Source organism: Meles meles, chromosome 1 (genome assembly GCF_922984935.1).
Source record: "Meles meles chromosome 1, mMelMel3.1 paternal haplotype, whole genome shotgun sequence".
In the NCBI taxonomy this organism is placed as follows: domain Eukaryota; kingdom Metazoa; phylum Chordata; class Mammalia; order Carnivora; family Mustelidae; genus Meles; species Meles meles.
The window spans coordinates 180,322,500-180,341,994 of record NC_060066.1 but is presented as its reverse complement, the minus strand read 5'-3'; the positions used below and the strand labels follow the sequence as shown (position 1 = coordinate 180,341,994).

The 19,495-nt window shown below is 54.4% G+C and overlaps 1 protein-coding gene across 1 annotated transcript; it reads left to right on the top strand.

Moving 5' to 3' along the window:
• Positions 1-1,744: 1,744 nt before the first annotated feature.
• Positions 1,745-19,495, top strand: LOC123954961 (fatty-acid amide hydrolase 1). The gene is made up of 15 exons (XM_046026427.1): positions 1,745-2,029; positions 9,069-9,182; positions 11,008-11,142; positions 11,346-11,479; positions 11,556-11,762; positions 12,010-12,050; positions 12,283-12,407; positions 13,491-13,616; positions 14,161-14,258; positions 16,231-16,330; positions 16,612-16,652; positions 17,438-17,477; positions 17,988-18,096; positions 18,595-18,740; positions 19,093-19,495. Exons 1-15 carry the CDS (start codon positions 1,835-1,837, stop codon positions 19,219-19,221), a joined length of 1,740 nt encoding a protein of 579 aa, XP_045882383.1. The 5' UTR covers positions 1,745-1,834; the 3' UTR covers positions 19,222-19,495.

Sequence of the window (19,495 nt, the reverse complement as noted above, 5' to 3'; positions counted from 1 at the left end):
CTAACTTCCCCCTTCTCCCTGTAAAAGAGCTGTCCTCTCCTTTGTTCCCTGGACTTGCCTGTGGCTTTTGGCCTATGTTGTCAGGAGTTGTAACTCTCTACTATTCTGGAATAAACCATTTTGCTGTTAAAATAACTGATAGTTTTATTTATTTATTTATTTTAAAAAAGATTTTATTTATTTGACACAGAGAGAGATCACAAGTAGGCAGAGAGGCAGGCAGAGAGGGAAGAGGAAGCAGGCTCCCTGCCGAGCAGAGAGCCTGACGTGGGGCTCAATCCCAGGACCCTGGGATCATGGCCTGAGCTGAAGGCAGAGGCTTTAACCCACTGAGCCACTCAGGCGCCCCAAGTTTTATTGATTTTTAAACATTTATTTTATTATTTATTTTAGAGAGAGAGGGAGGGGAGGAGCAGAGAGAGAGGAAGAGAATCTCAAGCAGACTCTGAGCTGAGTGTGGCAGTGGTGGTGGGGCTCTTCCCCCCCAACAGAGATCCCCACCTGAGCCAAAATCTGGAGTCAGTGGACTCACCGGCTGAGCCACCCAGGCGCCCCACTGATAGTTTTTAGGCTCTTCACAGGTGGGCCTTTCATTCGGTCAAGAAACATTTATGGAGGGCCTACTATGTTCCAGGAGCCAATCCTAAAGGACCTCATATACTTCTCACAATCCTGTGAGGTAGGCATTTTCACCATCCCCTTTTTTACATGTGAAGGCACAGATTCAGAGAAGTCAACCTAGAACCGGAGTACCAGCAAAGCGTTTAACCAGCAGACAGCATTTCCAGCCACAAAGCACATTCCCACCCCGCACCCCACAGAGTTTCTCTTCCAGGAGCAGTAACGGTGGTAAAGCATGATGGTTAAGAGCAATAGTTTGAGACTGGAGCTGAGTTTCAGTCCCCACTCAGCCCCATGTGTGGCCCACAGAAGTCATTGAACCCCTCTTGTCTTCAGTTACCTCAACTATAAAATAAGGATAATAAAAATGCCTTCCTCGTAGGTCTGTGTGAGGGCAAATGAGATAAAGCGCATAAACATAAAGTCCTATGAGACATGCCTGGGTGGGAGTATTTTGTTTGTGTATGTAATCCGCGTTCTCCCCCCACCCCCCCATGAAGAGTGCCGGCTCCCCAGACTCCTGGTGGGGCGTCCTCTCTCTGCTCTCTGGATGTATAATCCAGGAGGGCCCATGACTGGAGAAGGGTGACTCTGAGAAAGCCAGTCTGCAGGAGGTGGCTGGGCAAAACGAGTGATGGGTGGTCTGGCCATGAAGAGCCCTGGGAGAGAGAAATGGGGTTCCAGGGTTGGGAAAATGGAAGGGGCAGCAGGTGGGCTCCCGATGGGACTTCCTGGGCCCCTCCCACCTGGTGCCCCTGGAAGCCCCGAGCATGGGAGAGGTGGGCACCCGGGGAAGGTCTCCTGGAAAGATGCTTCTGAACAGTTTGCAGGGATTAATCAGGTCAGCGAACCCCATCAGTCGGTTGCTGCTCCCGCTGCTCCCTGTCCTCTTGGCCGTCCTTTGCCGCCGGGGGCTCCGGCTAGTCACGTCTTCGGGAGCTGGGGTCGTGGAGCGGCCGGGGGAAGCGGTTGCCCCTCCCGCCCCCTCGGCTGGGTGCGGGCTTGCCCTTGACCGTTGCGCGCGTGCGGCCTCGGCCCGCTGCCAAGCAACAGCGCGCTTCCCCGAGGGCTGGCGGCCGCGCCGCGCTCCTCCCGCCCCTTCCGCGCAGGCGGGCGCGGGATCCTGGGCCGATCCAGGCCGGGTTTTGAGGCGGCACGCGCGCGTGCTGATTCCTCATCTGTCGCTCCTGGCTTCGGTCGGCCGCAGGAGATCATGGTACTGGACGAACTGTGGGCCCCGCTGTCTGGCGCCTCCGGGGCTGCCCTGGCCTGCTGCTTCGTGGCAGCGGCCGTGGTCCTGCGCTGGTCAAGTCGCCGGCCCGCGCAGCGCGCGGCGGCCCGGGCACGACAGAGGCAGCAGGCAGCCCTGGAGACCATGGATAAGGCGGCTCAGCGCTTTCGCCTCCAGGTGACCGCTCGGGTCCGGTGTGTGGGGGGAGGCACAGGGCGGGGGTATCCCTAGCAGCATTTTCAGGCGCGCTGGCGCGCGGCGGGGGAGCAGGTGGCGGGCAACGCCTGTTTTACTTTCGGAACCCCTCCACGCCCTAATGCATTCCGTACTCTTTCCGAGTCAGGTAGAGCCAGCCGCGGGGAGAGGCAGGGAAGCGAAAGGGAAGGGCAGGTCATGAAGGACATCAAGGCATTGGGTCAAAGAGGAGCTTTGCTCCGTGCCAAAGAATCTCAAGACTGTTGGGACACTAAAATGCGAGCCTGAGAACCATTGTGATGCTCTGGTTTAGGACTTCAGAATCATGTGGCGCCTGGGTGACTCAGTCGTTAAGGGTCTGCCTTCGGCTCAGGTCATGATCCCAGGATCCTGGGATTGAGCCCCCTCTTGGGCCCCCACATCGGGGCTCTCGTTGCTCAGGGAGAAGCCTGCTTCTCCCTCTCCCACTCCCCCTGCTTGTGTCCCCCCCCCCCCCCCGTAAAATACATAAAATCTTAACAACAAAAACAAAAACAACAAAAGGACTTGGAAATCAGAGAGTGATGGCCAAGGAAATGTGGAGCGCTCACAGTTCGAAGTGGTTAATTGTGCATGATGATCCTGAAAGCCAGCCAGGGAAGGACTTGCCTAAGTGCAAAGCGGGCCAGGCTGGAACAGTTTCCCCAGCTCCTGCCGCCCAGGTGTCGTTCTAACTCCGATAGGCCCCTTTCCTTGAGCAGGTGTAATTCTAGCCCTTCCCTGGATGATCTGTCAACAAGCTTTTCTCCTTCTGGATCAGCTCAGGGTGTGTTTAGGCCCCAGGGAGGGGCCTAGAGGAGGGGACTTTCTCTCCAGGTGTTTGAGACACAGGATCCAGGTAGAAGTCAAAATGATAAATTCCAAGAGATGTTCTTATTTACTGAGAGAGGAAAAACTTGCCACGATCATTTGTGAGGGTTTGTGTTTGAGAGGATTCAGATCTGACAGGTGGGAAAGCATTCCAGGTGACTGGGGACAGGATAGGAATCAGGAGGATGGAGTCACAGAAAATTCTTAGCAGATGCTCTGCGGCAGCAAGTGAGTTTAGAGTTGGGGCAGAGCTGGAACTAGAACCTAGACGCCCAGTGGGACTCTCCAGCCTCATTCCAGCCTGGGAGAACAGTGGGGGAAATAATAGGTAGGGAGACCGGGCCTTGGGATGCCAGGCTCAGGGTCACCTGGGTGGCTCAGTCGTTAAGCATCTGCCTTTGGCTCAGGTCATGATCTCAGAGTCCTGGGATCAATCCCCAATTGAGCCCAACATCGGGCTCCCTGCTCAGTGAGAAACCTGCGTCTCCCTCTCCCACTCCCCCTGCTTGTATTGCTTCTCTCTCTGTGTCAAATAAACAAATAAAATCTTAAAAAAAGAGAAAAGGATGCCAGGCCCAGGGTGCAGCCTTGATCACAGTGATCACAGGTTTTAGCTGGTATGAATTTACTCCATACTGTTCCCGGGCCAGGATATGTCGTATTTATTTATTTGCTGACATAAATATGTATCTGGTTCATCAAGCTGGCTGAAAAGCCATCAGTCAGGTCTTAGAGCTTTAGCCCAGACAGGCCGCTGACCCTAACTGAGCCCAAGTTCTTCACTGTCTAGTCCTCCTCCTCTGGCTGAACTCCACCGTGCCCCACTCGTGGATCCTTGTAGTGCTGCCCGGCTCGGCCTCTACCCTCCACTGCTCCCCAGGCCCCCGTTCTGCAGCAAAAGCCAGAACACTGCCAGCTGGTTCTCCTAGCAAGAACTGTGTGGGGGCAGCTTCAGGGATCAGCCCACGGTTCCCACCTGCTGAACTTGCCTCCTTGTCACAAGAAACCCACCTGCTAGCAGGAGTGCGAGGTGGTAGAAGGGTGGGCCTTCCTTCACTTCAGCTCCAGACACCAGCATCTACAGTTTCCCTCTGGAGCAACTGCCCTTCATTAGTTTTTTTTTTTTTAAATTTTTTTTTTTTTTTAGATTTTTTAATTTATTTATTTGACAGAGATCACAAGTAGACAGAGAGGCAGGCAGAGAGAGAGAGAGAGGGAAGCAGGCTCCCTGCTGAGCAGAGAGCCCGATGCGGGACTCGATCCCAGGACCCTGAGATCATGACCTGAGCCGAAGGCAGCGGCTTAACCCACTGAGCCACCCAGGCGCCCCTCATTAGTTTTAAGAACAAAACCTTCCAAGGTAGAAGTTTTGGCTCTGAAATAGAAAATCCTGTTTTTGCACCCTTCCTGGGGCTGGAAAGCCTGGCCTCAGAACACCAATGCTTGGCTTTTCCAGGCGGGTAAACAGTGATATTTACCTTTTGATTTTCCAGTGACTGTGGGCAAGATAGCAGTGTCTCAGTAGTCTCATTGGTGTGAACAATTCTCAAAGGGATGGGGTCTTTTTTAAAAAAATATTTTATTTATTTATTTGACAGAGAGATCACAAGTAGGCAGAGAGGTGGGCAGAGAGAGAGGAAGGAAAGCAGGCTCCCTGCTGAGCAGAGAGCCCGATGTGGGGCTGGATCCCAGGACCTGGGGATCATGACCCGAGCCGAAGGCAGAGGCTTTAATCCACTGAGCCACCAAGGCGCCCCAAAGGGATGGGGTCTTGATGACAGTAGCTCTGAAGGTGCTGAGGGCAGTTAAGAGGGAGGTGGTTTAGCTGAACTCAGTCCCTTGGGTCCTTGGGTCCTTGGGTCTAGCTCCTTTCTCCTTCCTGCGCCCATATGCCTTTCTGCTTGGCTCTGGAGTCACTGGATGATGGGGATGAGGGATGGGGTTACAGCAGTTGGTAGTAGAGGTCCGGCCTGATGGATGACTGATAAAGCTCAAAGTTCGCTGGGAGCCCAGATGCCTCCAGTGTTCCCAGGCATCACTGGAGGAAGAGGAATCCTAAGCTTCTCTTGAGTCATCACAAAACGGTTCACCTCTCTCGACTCTTGAGCAACTCTACAGTAAGGCCTGTTTCTGGTAACTCTCTGTAATCTATAACAACCCTTTGGCCACTTTTTTCCACCCACCCTGCCCCCTGAATGAGTTTTAAATGTCCTTTGTAGGCCGAAGAGAGGGACTAGCACCCATGGAATATGATAGCTGGGAGAGACATACCAGAGCACCTGCTCATGCCTCTGTGCCTTTGCCCTCATCGCTTACAACCCGTTTTGTCAGAACCCCACTGGTCTTAACAAGCACCACGGCCTTCCATTGGATCTGACCTGTAGTTCCACCTCCTGGCCTTCTCCAAACCCCACTCGAACCTAACTTTAAAGCGAAATGATTCAGTTGATGAATTATTTGTTGAGACCAGGATCCGTGGCCTCCGTAACCAAATGGAAAAGATATCTTGAAATAGAACAGACATGATAAAAACCACGAGGGAAAAAGAAAAAAGACATGGAGGACCTCAGAGGATCCCAGAAATTAGGACAGTAGGGGCTTCAAGGATAAAAACAGCTGGTGGGGGGAAGCCGTTCAGCGATAGCTCTAGTATCCGTCCCTGGAAAAAGAACACTACAGGGAGGCCCTCTTCTCTGTTAAAATTCATTTGTACACATCTCTGCATTTTCCATTCAAATGTCACTGCCCCCGTGTTTGTGGACTGGCCTCTTGGAGGCACAGACTTTCCTGGGTGTCTTGCGAAAGAGGGAATGTCTCAGCTGCCTGATAACTAGCTGAAGACTTAAAAAAAAAAAAAAAAGTTAGCAACGGTGTCATCAGCAATCTGCAGAACAAAGGACAGAGTTAAAATTTGTGCTGAGAATGGAGGGAACTTGCTGACAGCTTCAAGCTGAGGCACACAGGGGCTCTTGGTGTCTTGTCGCAAGGTGGGAAATGGTGGTGACCAGACTGTTGGTGGTAATTACCCTAGTGTGTGTGTGGGGGAGCTCTTCGCTGGCTTTTACTTTCTTCACCATACTGTTAGGCATTCTTTTCTACAGTGAGCACATTTATATAATCAGAAAAAAAAAAGCCATTTTGCTATTTTCGTCATCAAGTGAGCAAGGCAAGGTGTAGTTAGTATTGTGCATGTAGCATGACTCCTTTGTGCCTACATATATAAATAATTACATACATGGTCGGTTTTTCGTAAACATTTTTTTTCTCTGTAAGTTTTCATTAGAAACCATTAACTGTGGTTTCCTTTTGCAGAAGAGGGACCGGGCAGGGTGGTCCTCGGGGTGGGTGGGGAAAGTGTTCATTTCTCATTTTGTGTCTCCTTTTAAAAAATATATCACCAGAGGGGACACCTGGGTGGCTCAGTCGATTGAACGTCTGCCTTCAGCTTAGGTCATGATCCTGAGGTCCTGGGATTGAGCCCCACATCGGGCTTCTTCCTCGGCAGGGAGCCTGCTTCTCCCTCTGCCTGATGCTCCCCCTGCTTGTGCTTTCTATCTCTCTCTCTGACAAATAAATAAATGAAATCTTAAAAAAAAAAAAAAAAAGAAATATCTCACCAGGCATTATCAAGTGTGTGTGGAGAGATCACGGATTCATTTTTTTTTCTTCTTTGTGGCTCCCTGTATTATATATATATAATAAATAATAAATATATATATAAAATCCCAAGTAAGTAATATATCTGTTTAACAAATGAAGGCTGGGGGTAGTGTGTTCTCGCTGTTAACACCCAGGTGCCAAGGACATATGGAGGGCATGAGTAGGCGATGTCTCAGGGAGGGGTGTGGAGGGGTCTGACCGGTGCCTGAAAGCACTTCCTGGCACAGCCCTGGGGCTTGTGGTGTGACAGGGACCTGCAGGGTAGCTTTGATACCTGATAGGCTTTGCACTTTGACCTGGCAGGAAGGGTGATGGGTGGGGCAAGCCTTGGGCCCAGCAGCCAGTTAGGTGGCCCCTGTGTGAGCCAGGAGAAAAAGCCTGGGCACTGGCAAGGGTCTTGGTAGAGGGGATGGAGAAGTGGCCGTGTTCCAGAGCTACTTAGTGGGCACAGTGACTGAATGGATTGGGCTGTGGGTGGGAGGGAAAAAGTGGGGTCTGGGATGACTCCTTTGTCCTCATGCACCACCTGGAGAGATGGCAGCCCTTCCTGAGCAAGGGTACACAGAGCAGGAGCCGGTGGAAAGCGGGGGCTGGGGGGGGGGGGCGGAGCAGTGAGCTCATGGGGGAGGACACAGGGGTGGGTGGCAACGTGAATGGCCCGTGAACACCACAGCTTGATTGGGTCAGGCTGGATGAAGGGTCCGGAGGCCATGGGGTAGGTGGAGAGCCTGACTGGAAGCCACGAGAGGGTTCACTTCTCCCAGCATCAGGGAGGAAACAAGAGGAAACTGTCTCTTCCCACATCTGGCTCCTTCTCATCCTTCAGATCACAGCCGAAAGAAACGTCGTCTCCCAGGCCTGACCATCCCATCTGAGCCAGTCCTCTGCTGTGTTCATCACAGCAGTGCGTACTTGCCTTCTTGCACTTCCCATGAGCTGTCCATCATTTGTTAACTTGTTTCTTTTCTTAAGTGTGGGTTCTCTGAAAGTGGGGACTTGTCTGTCTTGGTTACCTCCAAATTCATAACCCTTAACTTAGTCCTTGGCACACAATAAGTGCTCAGAACATATCTGTCAAGGGGCGCCTGGGTGGCTCAGTGGGTTAAGCCTCTGCCTTCGGCTCAGGTCGTGATCTCAGGGTCCTGGGATCGAGCCCCACATCAGGCTCTCTGCTCAGCAGGGAGCCTGCTTCCTCCTCTCTGTCTCTGCCTGCTTCTCTGCATGCTTGGGATCTTGCTCTCTGTCAAATAAATAAATAACATCTTAAAAAAAAAAAAAAGAACATGTCTGTTGATCGACTGAATAAAGGGATGACAGAAGTAGCAGAGAAGCAGTAGAAAACCAGAGGAAGTCGAAGGGAGCTAGTGTGTAGTCTCAATACATTTGAATCCCTCGTACGGATGAAGACATGGAGTGAAGAACAGAATCAAGTATCTCTTGGATTTGGCAAGAGGAGAGCCCAGGCCGGAGTGGGCTGGGAAGTGGTGGCTGTGATTCACAGATCCTCCTCTAGCTGTTTTTGCTAATTGGCTCAGTACCTTTGAGGAGGGAGCGAGCTGGGTTTGCAGGCAGGGGCTGACCTCAGAGACTCTGGGAGCCTTCCAGGCCTGGCAGTCGTGTATCTGAAAAATTGTCCCCCCTCCTTCTGAGAGCTCTTCTCTGACGGCACGTACCTGTGTGCCCCGCACCCCCACCCCACACACCACACCGGGTTTTATTTTCTTCAAGTTATTTCTCATTGACTCAGACTCTTGTTTACTTTTTAATTACCTGCTCACTTCCCAAAGCATGAACTTGTTGTCTTTTTTGTTCAGTTGTATCCCCAGGCCTAGTCTGGTGCTTGGTACAGAGCAGATACCTAATACATATCTGGAAAGAAGGGGAAAAAAAAAATCCCTTTTTAGGGATCATCTCTAGCTACAGTCCCAACCACCCAGGACAGTGTCTTCTTTTTCTTATTCCTTTTTTTTTTTTTTTTTTTTTTGCCTCTCCTGCCAGGGGTTAGATGCGGGTGGATAGCCAGTAGACGGGCTATGCTGAGTGGGCAAAGAACCGTAGTTTTACCTGTATGGGCCTAGGTGACTCATTTAGCCCCTCAGGGCTTTGGTTTCTTTACCTGTGCAACAGGAATGGTAGCAAGATTTAATCAACACCCAGAGTATACCAGCCTGGGGGCTATAGGCAGTTGTTAGTGGTGGGGGTTTGTAATGATTTCTTAACATTTTCATAACATAACATTTCAGCCTGGGTGTGGCCTTTCCCAGGGCAGCCTCTCCGATAACCTTCTGGAAGAGATATATCTGTACTGACTATAGGTGGCGAGGACCTGCCTAGGCTTGGCCACATGTCTGGTGTCAGAGCTGCAGGTGGGCATGTCTGTCGTGGATTGGCACATGACAGTGAGCATCTGCTTTGCCAGGTGTGGGGACTTAGGGGCACTGGGCCACATGCGTCTGCTGTTAGCACTTGGAGCATGTGGGGGGAGGGTTACTTACCTGGGGTATCTTTTCAGAACCCTGACCTGGACTCAGAGGCCTTGCTGGCCCTGCCCCTGACCCAGCTGGTGCAGAAGTTACACAGTGGGGAGCTGTCTCCTGAGGCTGCACTCTTCACCTACGTTGGAAAGGTAAGGCCTGGATGTCAGGGATCCTCCCTCTGTCTGCAAAGGCTGTGGGGAAAACCTGGCCTGGAGTTCGTCTCTCTGAGTGCCAGGGGCTACCAGGAGCTGCATGAGGGAGAGAGAGAGAGGAGAAAGAGAGAGAGGCGCTGACTCTGTGTGTCTGCTTCTGTGGGGGCGACACTGAGCATGTTGTCTTAGCTAAGAGCCTGGCGTTCAGCCCAGACTTCCCTCTCCCTCCCGCCTCCACCCCATCGGTCACCAAGTGTGGTCTGTTCTCTTTCTATAGCTCTCTCCAGTCCAACCCCTGGTCCCCATGCCCCCAGCAGCCATCTCCCTCCACGATGGCGCTCCAGCCTCCTGGCCGGATGCCCTCTCAGGTTTCCAGTTCTTCAAACTCTGCTCTTCTGCTTCTTGCTGACTGCAGCATCCTGTCTGGCCAAGGCGTTCTGGAGGGTGGGCATCAGTAGCTCAGCTGGCGGGGGTTTCCTGGCACCCAGAGGTTACCATGCCGAGCCCTGCCTTGTGCGGGATTCCCTTTACCTGGAAGGCTCTTCTCCCTCTTCTTTGCCCCACTCGAGGCAACAGGCACTGCCGGCTGAACCCTTGGGGCTCAGAGAAGGAGATCCTCTTTCAGTGATCTGACCCTCCTCCCCTCCTAGCCCGAATTAGGGTTCCCTCTTCAGTGCTCACTTTTTAACACATTTCTCTGGGTGTTTTTGCACTTGCCTTGGCCTCTTTCTGGGTCAACATGGGTCCCTTGTGGACAGAGCTTGTCTTACTTGTCTTCGTACTTAGTGCTGGGCCCTCTGTCTTTTCACGTAGTAAGTGTTCCAGGCATCTGTTTGAAAAGAAGGGAAGGAAAGAAAGAGTTGTGCTTTGTGAGTTCCTTGCTTGTGGTTTCTTGAAGCAGAGTGTGTGACAGTGAGTATGACCACTAAACAGATCCGTGGTCGTGGGTGACAGCTGAGTGAGTGACTGCCACTGAGCGAGGGGGAGGGAGGCTGACAATGGAGGGAGGACCCTGGACACCCCCCCCCCCCCCCCGCCCTGGATGCCCCGGGGGGAACACAGGCAGGCTCAGCAGACCCCTGTGTCTCCTCTTTTCCTCTTTCAGTGTCCCTGAAAAGCGGCTGCCCTACCTTGTCATCCGCAGATCTCAGGGCTGAGGTGTGGCAGGGCAGCCCACACCCATTTTCCTCAGATGTCTCACAGGGACAGCAGTATCATTTCCTTTTAGGCAAGCTCCCACCCCTTTAACTGATTGGTATCAGCCAGTTGCGCTGTGTGACTTGATTATCAGATTCAAGAGTTTTGGGGGGTGGGAGGCTTAGCTGAGGCCGGTGTGGGCCAGGCCTAGGGCAGGAGAGAACCTGCTGGCCTCTGGGAGGCTGGCAGCTGGGTCCATCCCTGCTCTGTGCTGACTCCCAGGGTGACCTGAGGTGGGGACCTGCCCCTGTCTGCTTCGCAGACAGAGATGTGGCTTAGAGGTCAAAGGTCATCTCCCTCCCAGCCCATCCCCTCCGGGGAGTGTCTGAGGTCAGTGCTTGTTGCTCCTTTGGGTGCCTGGGTTGTGCCCTGGCCCTGGAGGTGCTCTCTCCATCTTGGGGTTGAGGCCAGACGCTGCCAGGGTGACGCTGCGTCTAGATGTCCCGGATGAGGTGGGTGCTGGGCTCTCAATTGTTCTCCGTGCTCCTGACTCTGGGCCGTGTGGCTCGTCACCCTTTCCCTGTGTAGACTTAAAGAGGCCAATTTTATATAACGTATATTTGACCACAGCTAAAAACAAAGGGCCAGTGTCACTCTGCCCTGTGTCCGTTTCTCCCTCTTCCAGGCCTGGGAAGTAAACAAAGGAACCAACTGTGTGACTACCTACCTGGCCGACTGTGAGACTCAGCTGTCCCAGGCCCCACAGCGGGGCCTGCTCTATGGCGTTCCTGTGAGCCTCAAGGAATGCTTCAGCTACAAGGTGTGCCCCATCTCCTGTCCAGCTCTGACCCCCACCCCACTCCTGCACCCCTGTCCCTGTCAGCCGGCTCCGCCTCCTGGCTTACCTGGGGCCCTCCAAGGCTCAGCCTTGGCCTGCAGGATGGCGGTGACAGTGGGTCCTGGGCCGCTGAAGGGCCCCTGAGGTGGCAGCCACAGCCCTCTGGTACTGGTCCCTCCCTCCAGGGCCATGACTCCACGCTGGGTTTGAGTCTGAACGAGAGCGTGCCCGCAGAGTGTGACAGTGTGGTGGTGCAGGTCCTGAAGCTACAAGGCGCCGTGCCCTTCGTGCACACCAACGTCCCTCAGTCCATGTTCAGGTGGGCTCGTGTGTGGGCGGGGCCAGGGGCTCTGGCCCCAGTGCACCCCGGGCTGACCCGTTCCTGCTTCCCCCAGCTATGACTGCAGTAACCCCCTCTTTGGCCAGACCTTGAATCCGTGGAAGCCCTCCAAAAGCCCAGGTGGCTCCTCTGGGGGTGAAGGGGCCCTTATTGGGGCTGGAGGCTCCCCGCTGGGCTTAGGCACTGACATTGGAGGCAGCATCCGCTTTCCTTCCTCCTTCTGTGGCATCTGTGGCCTCAAGCCCACGGCGAACCGTATCAGGTATGGTGTGGGTGGTGGGTGGAAGGAGCTTCTGGGTCTCTTGCTATGTGGTCTTGGCCTAGCTTCCAAACTCTCTAGGCCCCAGGCAGGGAGTCCCTTGCTGGGGTTTTGCTGGGAGGGAATGTCAGTGCCATTGGCCTTGGTTCCTAGTTTCCAAAGTGGTGAGAGTTCTAAGCTGCTGTGTGGGTTTGGGGTTGGGCAGAGGGTGACCATTTCCTGTTTCCGACATCTTGTGTTTCTTATCCAGCAAGAGTGGCCTGAAGGGCTGTGTCTATGGACAGGTAGCAGGTGAGGTCTGGGGTTCCCTCAGTGCCCTGGAGGAGGGGGGGTCTGCCTGATCCACCTCTGCCCCTGCCTCTCCTGGGGGCAGTGTTTGGCTCCCAGGTTAGTCTAGGTCTGAGTTCCTACCTCCTTGTCTCTGCTCACACTCCTGGGCCATGGCCCAGCCCTTGCTTGGTCCCAGCCCCAGAGCCCATTAGGGCAGGGTGATCTTTCTTCCTTTCCCTCGCTGCCCCCACAGTGCAGATCTCAGTCGGCCCCATGGCCCGAGATGTGGAAAGCCTAGCACTGTGCCTGCGAGCACTGCTGTGTGAAGACATGTTCCGTCTGGACCCCACAGTGCCCCCGCTGCCCTTCAGGGAGGAGGTGAGCAGGGGTGGGGCTGGGCGTGGGGTTGAGTTTGGCTATTGCTGGTGCTCCAGAGCCCAGAGAGCATCCCCAGGCACTGTGGGCAGGTCTTGGAGGCTCTGTCTCTTGAAAAGCACCCTCCAAGGGTCTGAAGTTGGGCTCAGCTGCTGCTCCACAGAGAGCCACCAGATGGAGCCCTTGCCCAGCTGTGGCAACCCAAGGACTTCTGAGGCTGGACTGGGAGGCTTCCTGGGAGGGAAAGATGCCCCCCTTCTGGCCTCAGCCTCGCCTGCGGACCCTGAGAGATAGGAGAAACTTCTCAGCCCAAGAACCACTTGTAGGAGAACTAGGGTGTTTCTTGGCAGGCAGGAGATCTGGGCTGGGTGGGGTGAGCTCCCCCTCCTTGGCAGAGGTTATTCTAACCACTCAGCAGTTTAAGAATCCCTTCCTGGGGCACCTGGGTGACTCAGGGGGTTAAGCCTCTGCCTTCAGCTCAGGTCATGGTCTCAGGGTCCTGGGATCGAACCCTGCATCAGGCTCTCTGCTCGGCGGGGAATCTGCTTCCCCTTCTGTCTCTGCCTGCCTCTGCCTACTTGTGGTTTCTCTCTCTGTCTGTCAAATAAATAAATAATCTTAAAAAAAAAAAAGAACTCCTTCCTGAGAGGAAGGGAAGGAGGAAATGAGATCCTTGTGATGTGATCTGGAATGAATTATCATGGGAGCCAAGACTTACAATCCTGAAACAGGCAGTAGACTCCTTGACTCAGGAGACAGGTTACCTGGGTCCTGGACCTAGTATTGTCAGTGTGCGCTGGGTGGACTTTGGTGAGTCCCAGCCCGACTCCAGCCTGTTTGCCTATCTCCTTACCTAGACCTGAAGCCTCAGTTTCATCATATGGCCAGTGGGAATGCGGTCATTGCAAAGGGGTTTTGTGAAAGGGTCAGATGCAGAAAGGGGCGGACTCTCTGGCACCCAGTTTTCTGGGGATCCGGGCTGCAGCCTTGCAGCTGTGTTTGGGGCTGAGTAGCATCTCTGATCTCTGGGAGCCCTACGCTGGGCCACCCTCTTGACTCGATTCTGATTTTGGGGTTTTGGTTCAGGTCTACGCAAGCTCTCAGCCACTGCGTGTGGGGTATTATGAGACCGACAAATATACCATGCCCACCCCGGCCATGAGGCGGGCCGTGCTGGAGACGAAGCAGAACCTTGAGGCTGCTGGCCACACGGTATGGCTGTGGGGACCTGGAAGTCCTGGTATGGCCCCTCCTTCAGGGAAACCTTCCTGGTACCTATGACTGCCACCTGTCCCTGGTGTCCTTTCACCCATCACCCAGGGGATGGTTTTCTGGTTGGGATGGGAACGATGTCCCTGCGGGACCCGCAGATAGAGGGCCAATCACAAGTGTGAGGTTACGTGATGGATGGGGAGCTCAGCTCTGTGCTGGGGATGAGTGAGCACCGCACTGGGAAGCTCCTGTCCACCACAAACAGTGGTGCACACTGTCCAGGGGTTCCTGCCCTCCCCGGACAATGTGCCAGTGGGTTTTTGTCTGTTCATCTGAGACGAGTTTATGGGTAGCTTGACTCCTCTCATGACGTGAATTTTTTGGGAGTTTGCGTGGGTCAAGACACCTGCCTTTGTGGCTCCAGGGAGGGCTCCCACGGCAGCAGGGCTGGTCCAGCCCATCCTCAGGGCTGCCTGGGCAGCATGGGGGTGGGGCATGGGAGTCAAAGGTTTCTCGGGGGCCCTTATACCCCTCAATCTCGTAGCTGGTTCCCTTCCTGCCAAGCAACATACCCCATGCTCTGGAGACCCTGTCAACCGGTGGGCTGTTCAGTGATGGAGGCCACAGCTTCCTGCAGAACTTGTGAGTGATGTTGGTCTTTGGGCTCTGGGGTGGGGTCAGGACATGGGTAGACCCAGGGAGATCAGCTGGGTCCTATTATTCCCAGGATGGGCCGCTCTGGCGGAAGATGGGGGCCAGGCCTCCACTGAACACAAAGAAGGTTCAAGTGTTCTGGGCAGGGACCTCACTGCCCCTCTAACTGTGCAGGTGGAGGCTGGAGATCCCTGGCCAGGGAGACTTTAGAAAGGTACCAGCTCAAGGGGAGGCTGGATTGAGCAGAGCCGGAGTGATGAAAACTCACTGGGAGAAGGGGGTGGGCAGGGGAGTTGCTTGTCTACTGGGGAAAGATTCAGAGATAAGCGAGGGGTGAAGCAGGAAGAGAGAGGTCTAGACATCATGCTGTGACTTCAGGCTCCTCTGACTTGAGCCAAGCCTGTCTTTTGAGTAGTTTTTTCTTCTGTAGAACGGGTGGATTGGATCAGACCTATTTTAAGGGACTTTGCAGAGCTCATGTTTATTTTTTTTATAGCTCTTTTTTTTTTAAAGATTTTATTTATTTATTTGACAGAGAGCGAGATCACAAGTAGGCAAAGAGGCAGGCAGAAAGAGAGAGGAGGAAACAGGCTCCCCACTGAGCAGAGAGCCCGATTCGGGGCTCCATCCCAGGACCCTGAGATCATGACCTCAAAAGCATGACCTTAAAGCAGAGGCTTTAACCCACTGAGTCACCCAGGCACCCTATAGCTCTTAAAAAAAAAAAAAAAGATTATATTTATTTGTTTGACAGAGAGAGAGAGAGAGAGAGAGAGATCAAAAGCAGGAGAGGCAGAAGGAGAGGGAGAAGAGCCCCATACGGGACTCAATCCCAGGACCTTGGGATCACGACCTGAGCCAAAGGCAGACACTTAACCAACTGAGCCAGCCAGGCATCCCAGAGCTCATTAGAGAAGCTGGTTCCATTTAGAAGCTTCCAGTCCTTAAGAGTTGACAGGGGTGCAAGAAAGACTTGTGATGCTACCTCCTGCCGATGTGCCTGGGCTGATGAGACCTCCGCTTGTGGCTGAGTAGGGTCTGGGCCTCAGCACGAGGGGCTGCCCTCACTCTGGCCCTGGGGATGAAGCCCTAGGTTTAGCCTCCTGAGACCTTTCCCCAAGCTCTAGAGCTAGAGACAGCCTCAGAAATAAGAGTCATGGCGGCTCCACTCATCTCTCTAGGCCCACATCTACATCAGTAGGGGATGCCCTCGGTGTCAGGCCCTGGCCCGGGGAACTGTTGCCCTCGTGGAGTCCTTATCACTTTGAGCTGAGTGAGCCAGGGAGGGAGATGCAAAGTCCTGCCTCAGGAAGCTCCAGGGATATGGAGTGGAGTCTGGGTGTCCCAAACGATAAGCAGAAACAAGTCGTATGTCTACACGGAGGCAGGTAGGGGGCACCTGGGTGGCTTAGTCGGTTAAGTGTCTGCCTTCGGCTCAGGTCAGGTTCCCAGGGTCCGGGGAGTGAGTCCCATGTCAGGCTTCCTGCTCAGTGGGGAGCCTGCTTCTCCCTCTGCCTCTGCCCCCCTCCTCCCAGGGGCGCTCTCTGTGTCTCAAATAAATAAATAACAATCTTTTTAAAAAATAAAAAATGCCTCTGAAACAAATAATACATTATATGTTAATTTTTAAAAATAAATAAAAAATAAATAAAAAGAGGCAGATAGGGATGCCTGGCTAGCTCAGTCCATACAACATGGGACTCTTGATCTCGGGGTTGTGAATTTGAATCCCATGTTGGGTGTAGAGATTACTTAAAGAAAAAAAAGAAAATCTTGAAAAAAAGAAAAAAAAAAAAAAGGAAAGAAGGCAGATGAAGGGGTTGGAGACCAGTGGTTACGAGTCTCGCCAAGGCGGGGGTTTCATGGAGTAGATGACACTGAGCTGGGGGTGCTGTGGGTGGGGGCAGGGCAGGAGGAAGGACCGGGGAGGGAGTGCTGGACTGGACCCTTTGTCTCCCAGCAAAGGTGATTTCGTGGACCCCTGCCTGGGGGACCTGATCCCCATTCTGAAGATACCACAGTGGTTGAAAGGACTGCTGGCTTTCCTGCTGAAGCCTCTGGTGAGGGCACAGGAGCGGAGGGCTGGGGGGCGCTGGGAGGGAGCCTCTGGGGCTCTTTCCCTCTCACCTTAGCCTCCTCTTCTCTCCACCCCCCACCCAGACCCCTCTCCTCTCCCCATGCCCTGCAATCTTTGGCCAGTCACATGCTGAAAGAGGTGCTGACCTGGGTCCTTGGGGGAAGGGACAGAGGGAAGAGACACAGGTGGCTTGGCCTGAAGAAGGTTGTTGTCCGCTCTCAGCCCAGAACTGAGTCACTGACACTGTGTCTTGTCCTTTGGCAGCTCCCAAGGATGGCAGCTTTTCTTAACAACATGAAGCCCCGGTAAGGACATTTCCTGTGCCTAGTTCCTGCCCTCCTCTTCCCCTGACTTGGGGTTAAGTGGTTTCTGATGGGAAGAGCCAAGGGAAGTGGGTGCTGAGGCTGGAAGTGGCCCAGCCAGGGTGGCAACCTCTGTAGCTTTCAGGTGGGACCTTGATGTTTGTCTTTTGCAGAGTGTAGGTCCAGCTAGAGAGGAGGGACCTGAAGGAGATCACAGGATGAGACCGGGTGGAAAGGAGAAGACCTGGCTAGACGAGGGTAGAAAGGACCAGGAAAGGAAGCATTGGGGAGGCCCAGGGTAGAGGGGGGCTACTGAGGAATCTGTGAGAGACCTGCTCTTAGAGGTCTGACAGGAACTGAGCTACACTGGGTCCTGCTGTCCCCTTAGTGGCTCTGGTGGGAAAAGCAGGCTATAAATGGCCTCATTTTTAGGCCCTGACATCCCGCGGACTTGCCCCTTCTCTCACTGCCAGGCATTCAGGACCTTTGACAGCTCTGGTCTCTGGTGTCCTAAGGGTCATTGGGAATTGGGCCTGATCTGGGCCTGGCTCTGCTGTAAAGTCACCAAGTGACACAGTCTAAATCCCTTGTGGGGCCTGATTTTCTCCACAGGACATGCACTTAGAGATTTGAACTTCTTTCCTGTGCTACTTTCCTCTCGGAGCTCCCTTAGTTGAGAACGGCCCATGGAGGAGTGAGATCTGGGAGGTGTTAAGAGTAGGGGTCTGATGTTGCTACTCCCCATGGCTGTGACCTTGAGGGCCAGTGACCTCCTTTCTTCTGCCCAGGTCAGCTGGCAAGCTCTGGGAACTGCAGCATGAGATCGAGGTGAGGCCAGACCCCCTACTGACTAGAGTCAGGCAGGGTATGGGGTGGGATTGGAAAGGGCACCTGCCAGTAGGATCTCTTAGCCATGGTTCCCTCTGGACCCCTGGAGTGGTCTGTCATTTCCTCTTCCACTCCCTGGACTGGTCTGTTCTGGCCCGCTCTCTGATCCTCACTCGCCTGGGTGCTCATCCTTGGGGGCTGGCTCAGTCTGCAGCTCCTGTCCTGGATGCCCCCTTCTCTGCACCCCCCCTCCCCCGGTACTGTCCAGAACTAGTGGCCCTGCTCTGGCAGGAAAAATGATGTCTACAGTTCATGTGGGAGGTAGAGCAATGGAGGTCTCCTGGAAGCAGCTGTGCTAGGTGCCCTGAGGACCTCCATCCCAGTGTGGCTTAGTCCAGAGAAGGGGCAGGTGCTGGGGCCCCAGCCAGCCCCATCACAGTCCCTGCATTGAAGAGTCCATGCAATGGGCTGGCTCTGAGGGCTTCCCCTGGTGTGCTGGCCTCCTCCCAGGTCTTCCGCAACTCTGTGATTGCCCAGTGGAGAGCGCTGGACCTGGACGTGCTGCTCACTCCCATGCTGGGCCCTGCTCCGGACCTGAACGCCCCAGGCAAGGCCACAGGTGAGGTCTGCTGCCCCAGCACACATCTCGGACACTCCCACCCACCTTTCCCCTTCTGTGAATTCAGCCCAGTGCCCAACAGGCTGCTGGGAAGTACGAGCGGAGCCTTGGGGAGGGTTGCACCCCTCCAGAAGGCCCTGCCCTTGGGGAGCTCACAGTCCGACTGGCTGGAGAGATGGGAGTCATCTGGGAGCTCTGGGAGGGAATGAGCTCCTGTCCTCAGCACACTGAAGTTGGAGATCTTGAGATCCAGAGCCTGTGGTTTGGGGACGTGCGGTTTAAAGTCCGGATGGGATTTAGAAAAGCCAGGAAAAATAGGAACAAGGGTCCAGGTGGGGAAACTTCCTGGACAAAGGCACATGACAGGGGTCAGCAGGCTCTCCAGCCTGCCCTGAATCTGGATCCCTGGGCTTTGTCATTCACTCAAGTCTGGACTCTGGGAGATAGCCTGTACCCCTTGGTGGGGGTGGGGCTCCAGCTCCCTGTGGTCCCTTTCAGGCGCAGTCAGCTATACTCTGCTCTACAACCTTCTGGACTTCCCCGCGGGGGTGGTGCCTGTCACCTTGGTGACCGAAGACGACGAGGCCCAGATGGAACATTACAGGGGCTACTTTGGGGATATCTGGGACAAGGTGGTACGAAAGGTAAGCCACAGGTCCTGGCCTGGCCCCTGTGCACCCCCTTCCCCTGGACTCCCACCCATACCCCAACTCTGGCTGCTGGGAGGGATGCAGCAGCATAAGCCGTCCTTGCCTCTCTCCCCTCCCGTTCCCATTACGTAAGCTCTACACCCAGTGTGGGGCTCAACCTCACAACTCCAAGATCTGGAGTTGCAGGCTCTACTGAGCGAGCCAGCCAGGCGCCCCCTGGCGGGCCCCCGAAAGATTGCGGCCTGGCTCTGCGATGCTGCCCCTCCTTTCCCGCTGGGGTGCTCTCTGGTCCCTGGTGGGGTCCTGTCTCCACCACCTTGCATCCCAGTGCCTGCGTCCCCTGCAGGCCATGAAGAAAAGCGTGGGGATGCCCGTGGCTGTGCAGTGCGTGGCTCTGCCCTGGCAGGAAGAGTTGTGTCTGCGGTTCATGCGGGAGGTGGAGCGACTGATGACCCCTGAAAAGCAGCCATTCTGACTTCGGCCTGCCCACCCGCCTGGCTCTGGAGGACCTGAGACCCTCTCGATCTGCGCCCAGCGTCGTCTGGGCACAGCTGCCGCCCTGGGAGGAGAAGTTTGGCTTGGGGTAGAGGCTTCCTTGTCCCCCTTCCCTGACCCCCTACAAGAAGCACAGACTCTGGACCTTGCTCCCCATTCTGGTCCCCTCCCTCTGCCCTGACACCCCTCCTTGTGGCAGGCAGTGGGTATGACATGGGCAGAAGCCCACTAACAGTCAAGAAATGTTTCTAGTC

What these genes read in the sequence shown, in the direction of transcription:
- LOC123954961 (XM_046026427.1), top strand. Translation starts at nt 1,835, where the DNA reads ATGGTACTGGACGAACTGTGGGCCCCGCTGTCTGGCGCCTCCGGGGCT. An exon ending in CTCAGCGCTTTCGCCTCCAG is followed by an intron (nt 2,030 to 9,068) that starts GTGACCGCTCGG and finishes GTATCTTTTCAG; the next exon opens with AACCCTGACCTGGACTCAGA. An exon ending in CACAGCTTCCTGCAGAACTT is followed by an intron (nt 14,259 to 16,230) that starts GTGAGTGATGTT and finishes TTTGTCTCCCAG; the next exon opens with CAAAGGTGATTTCGTGGACC.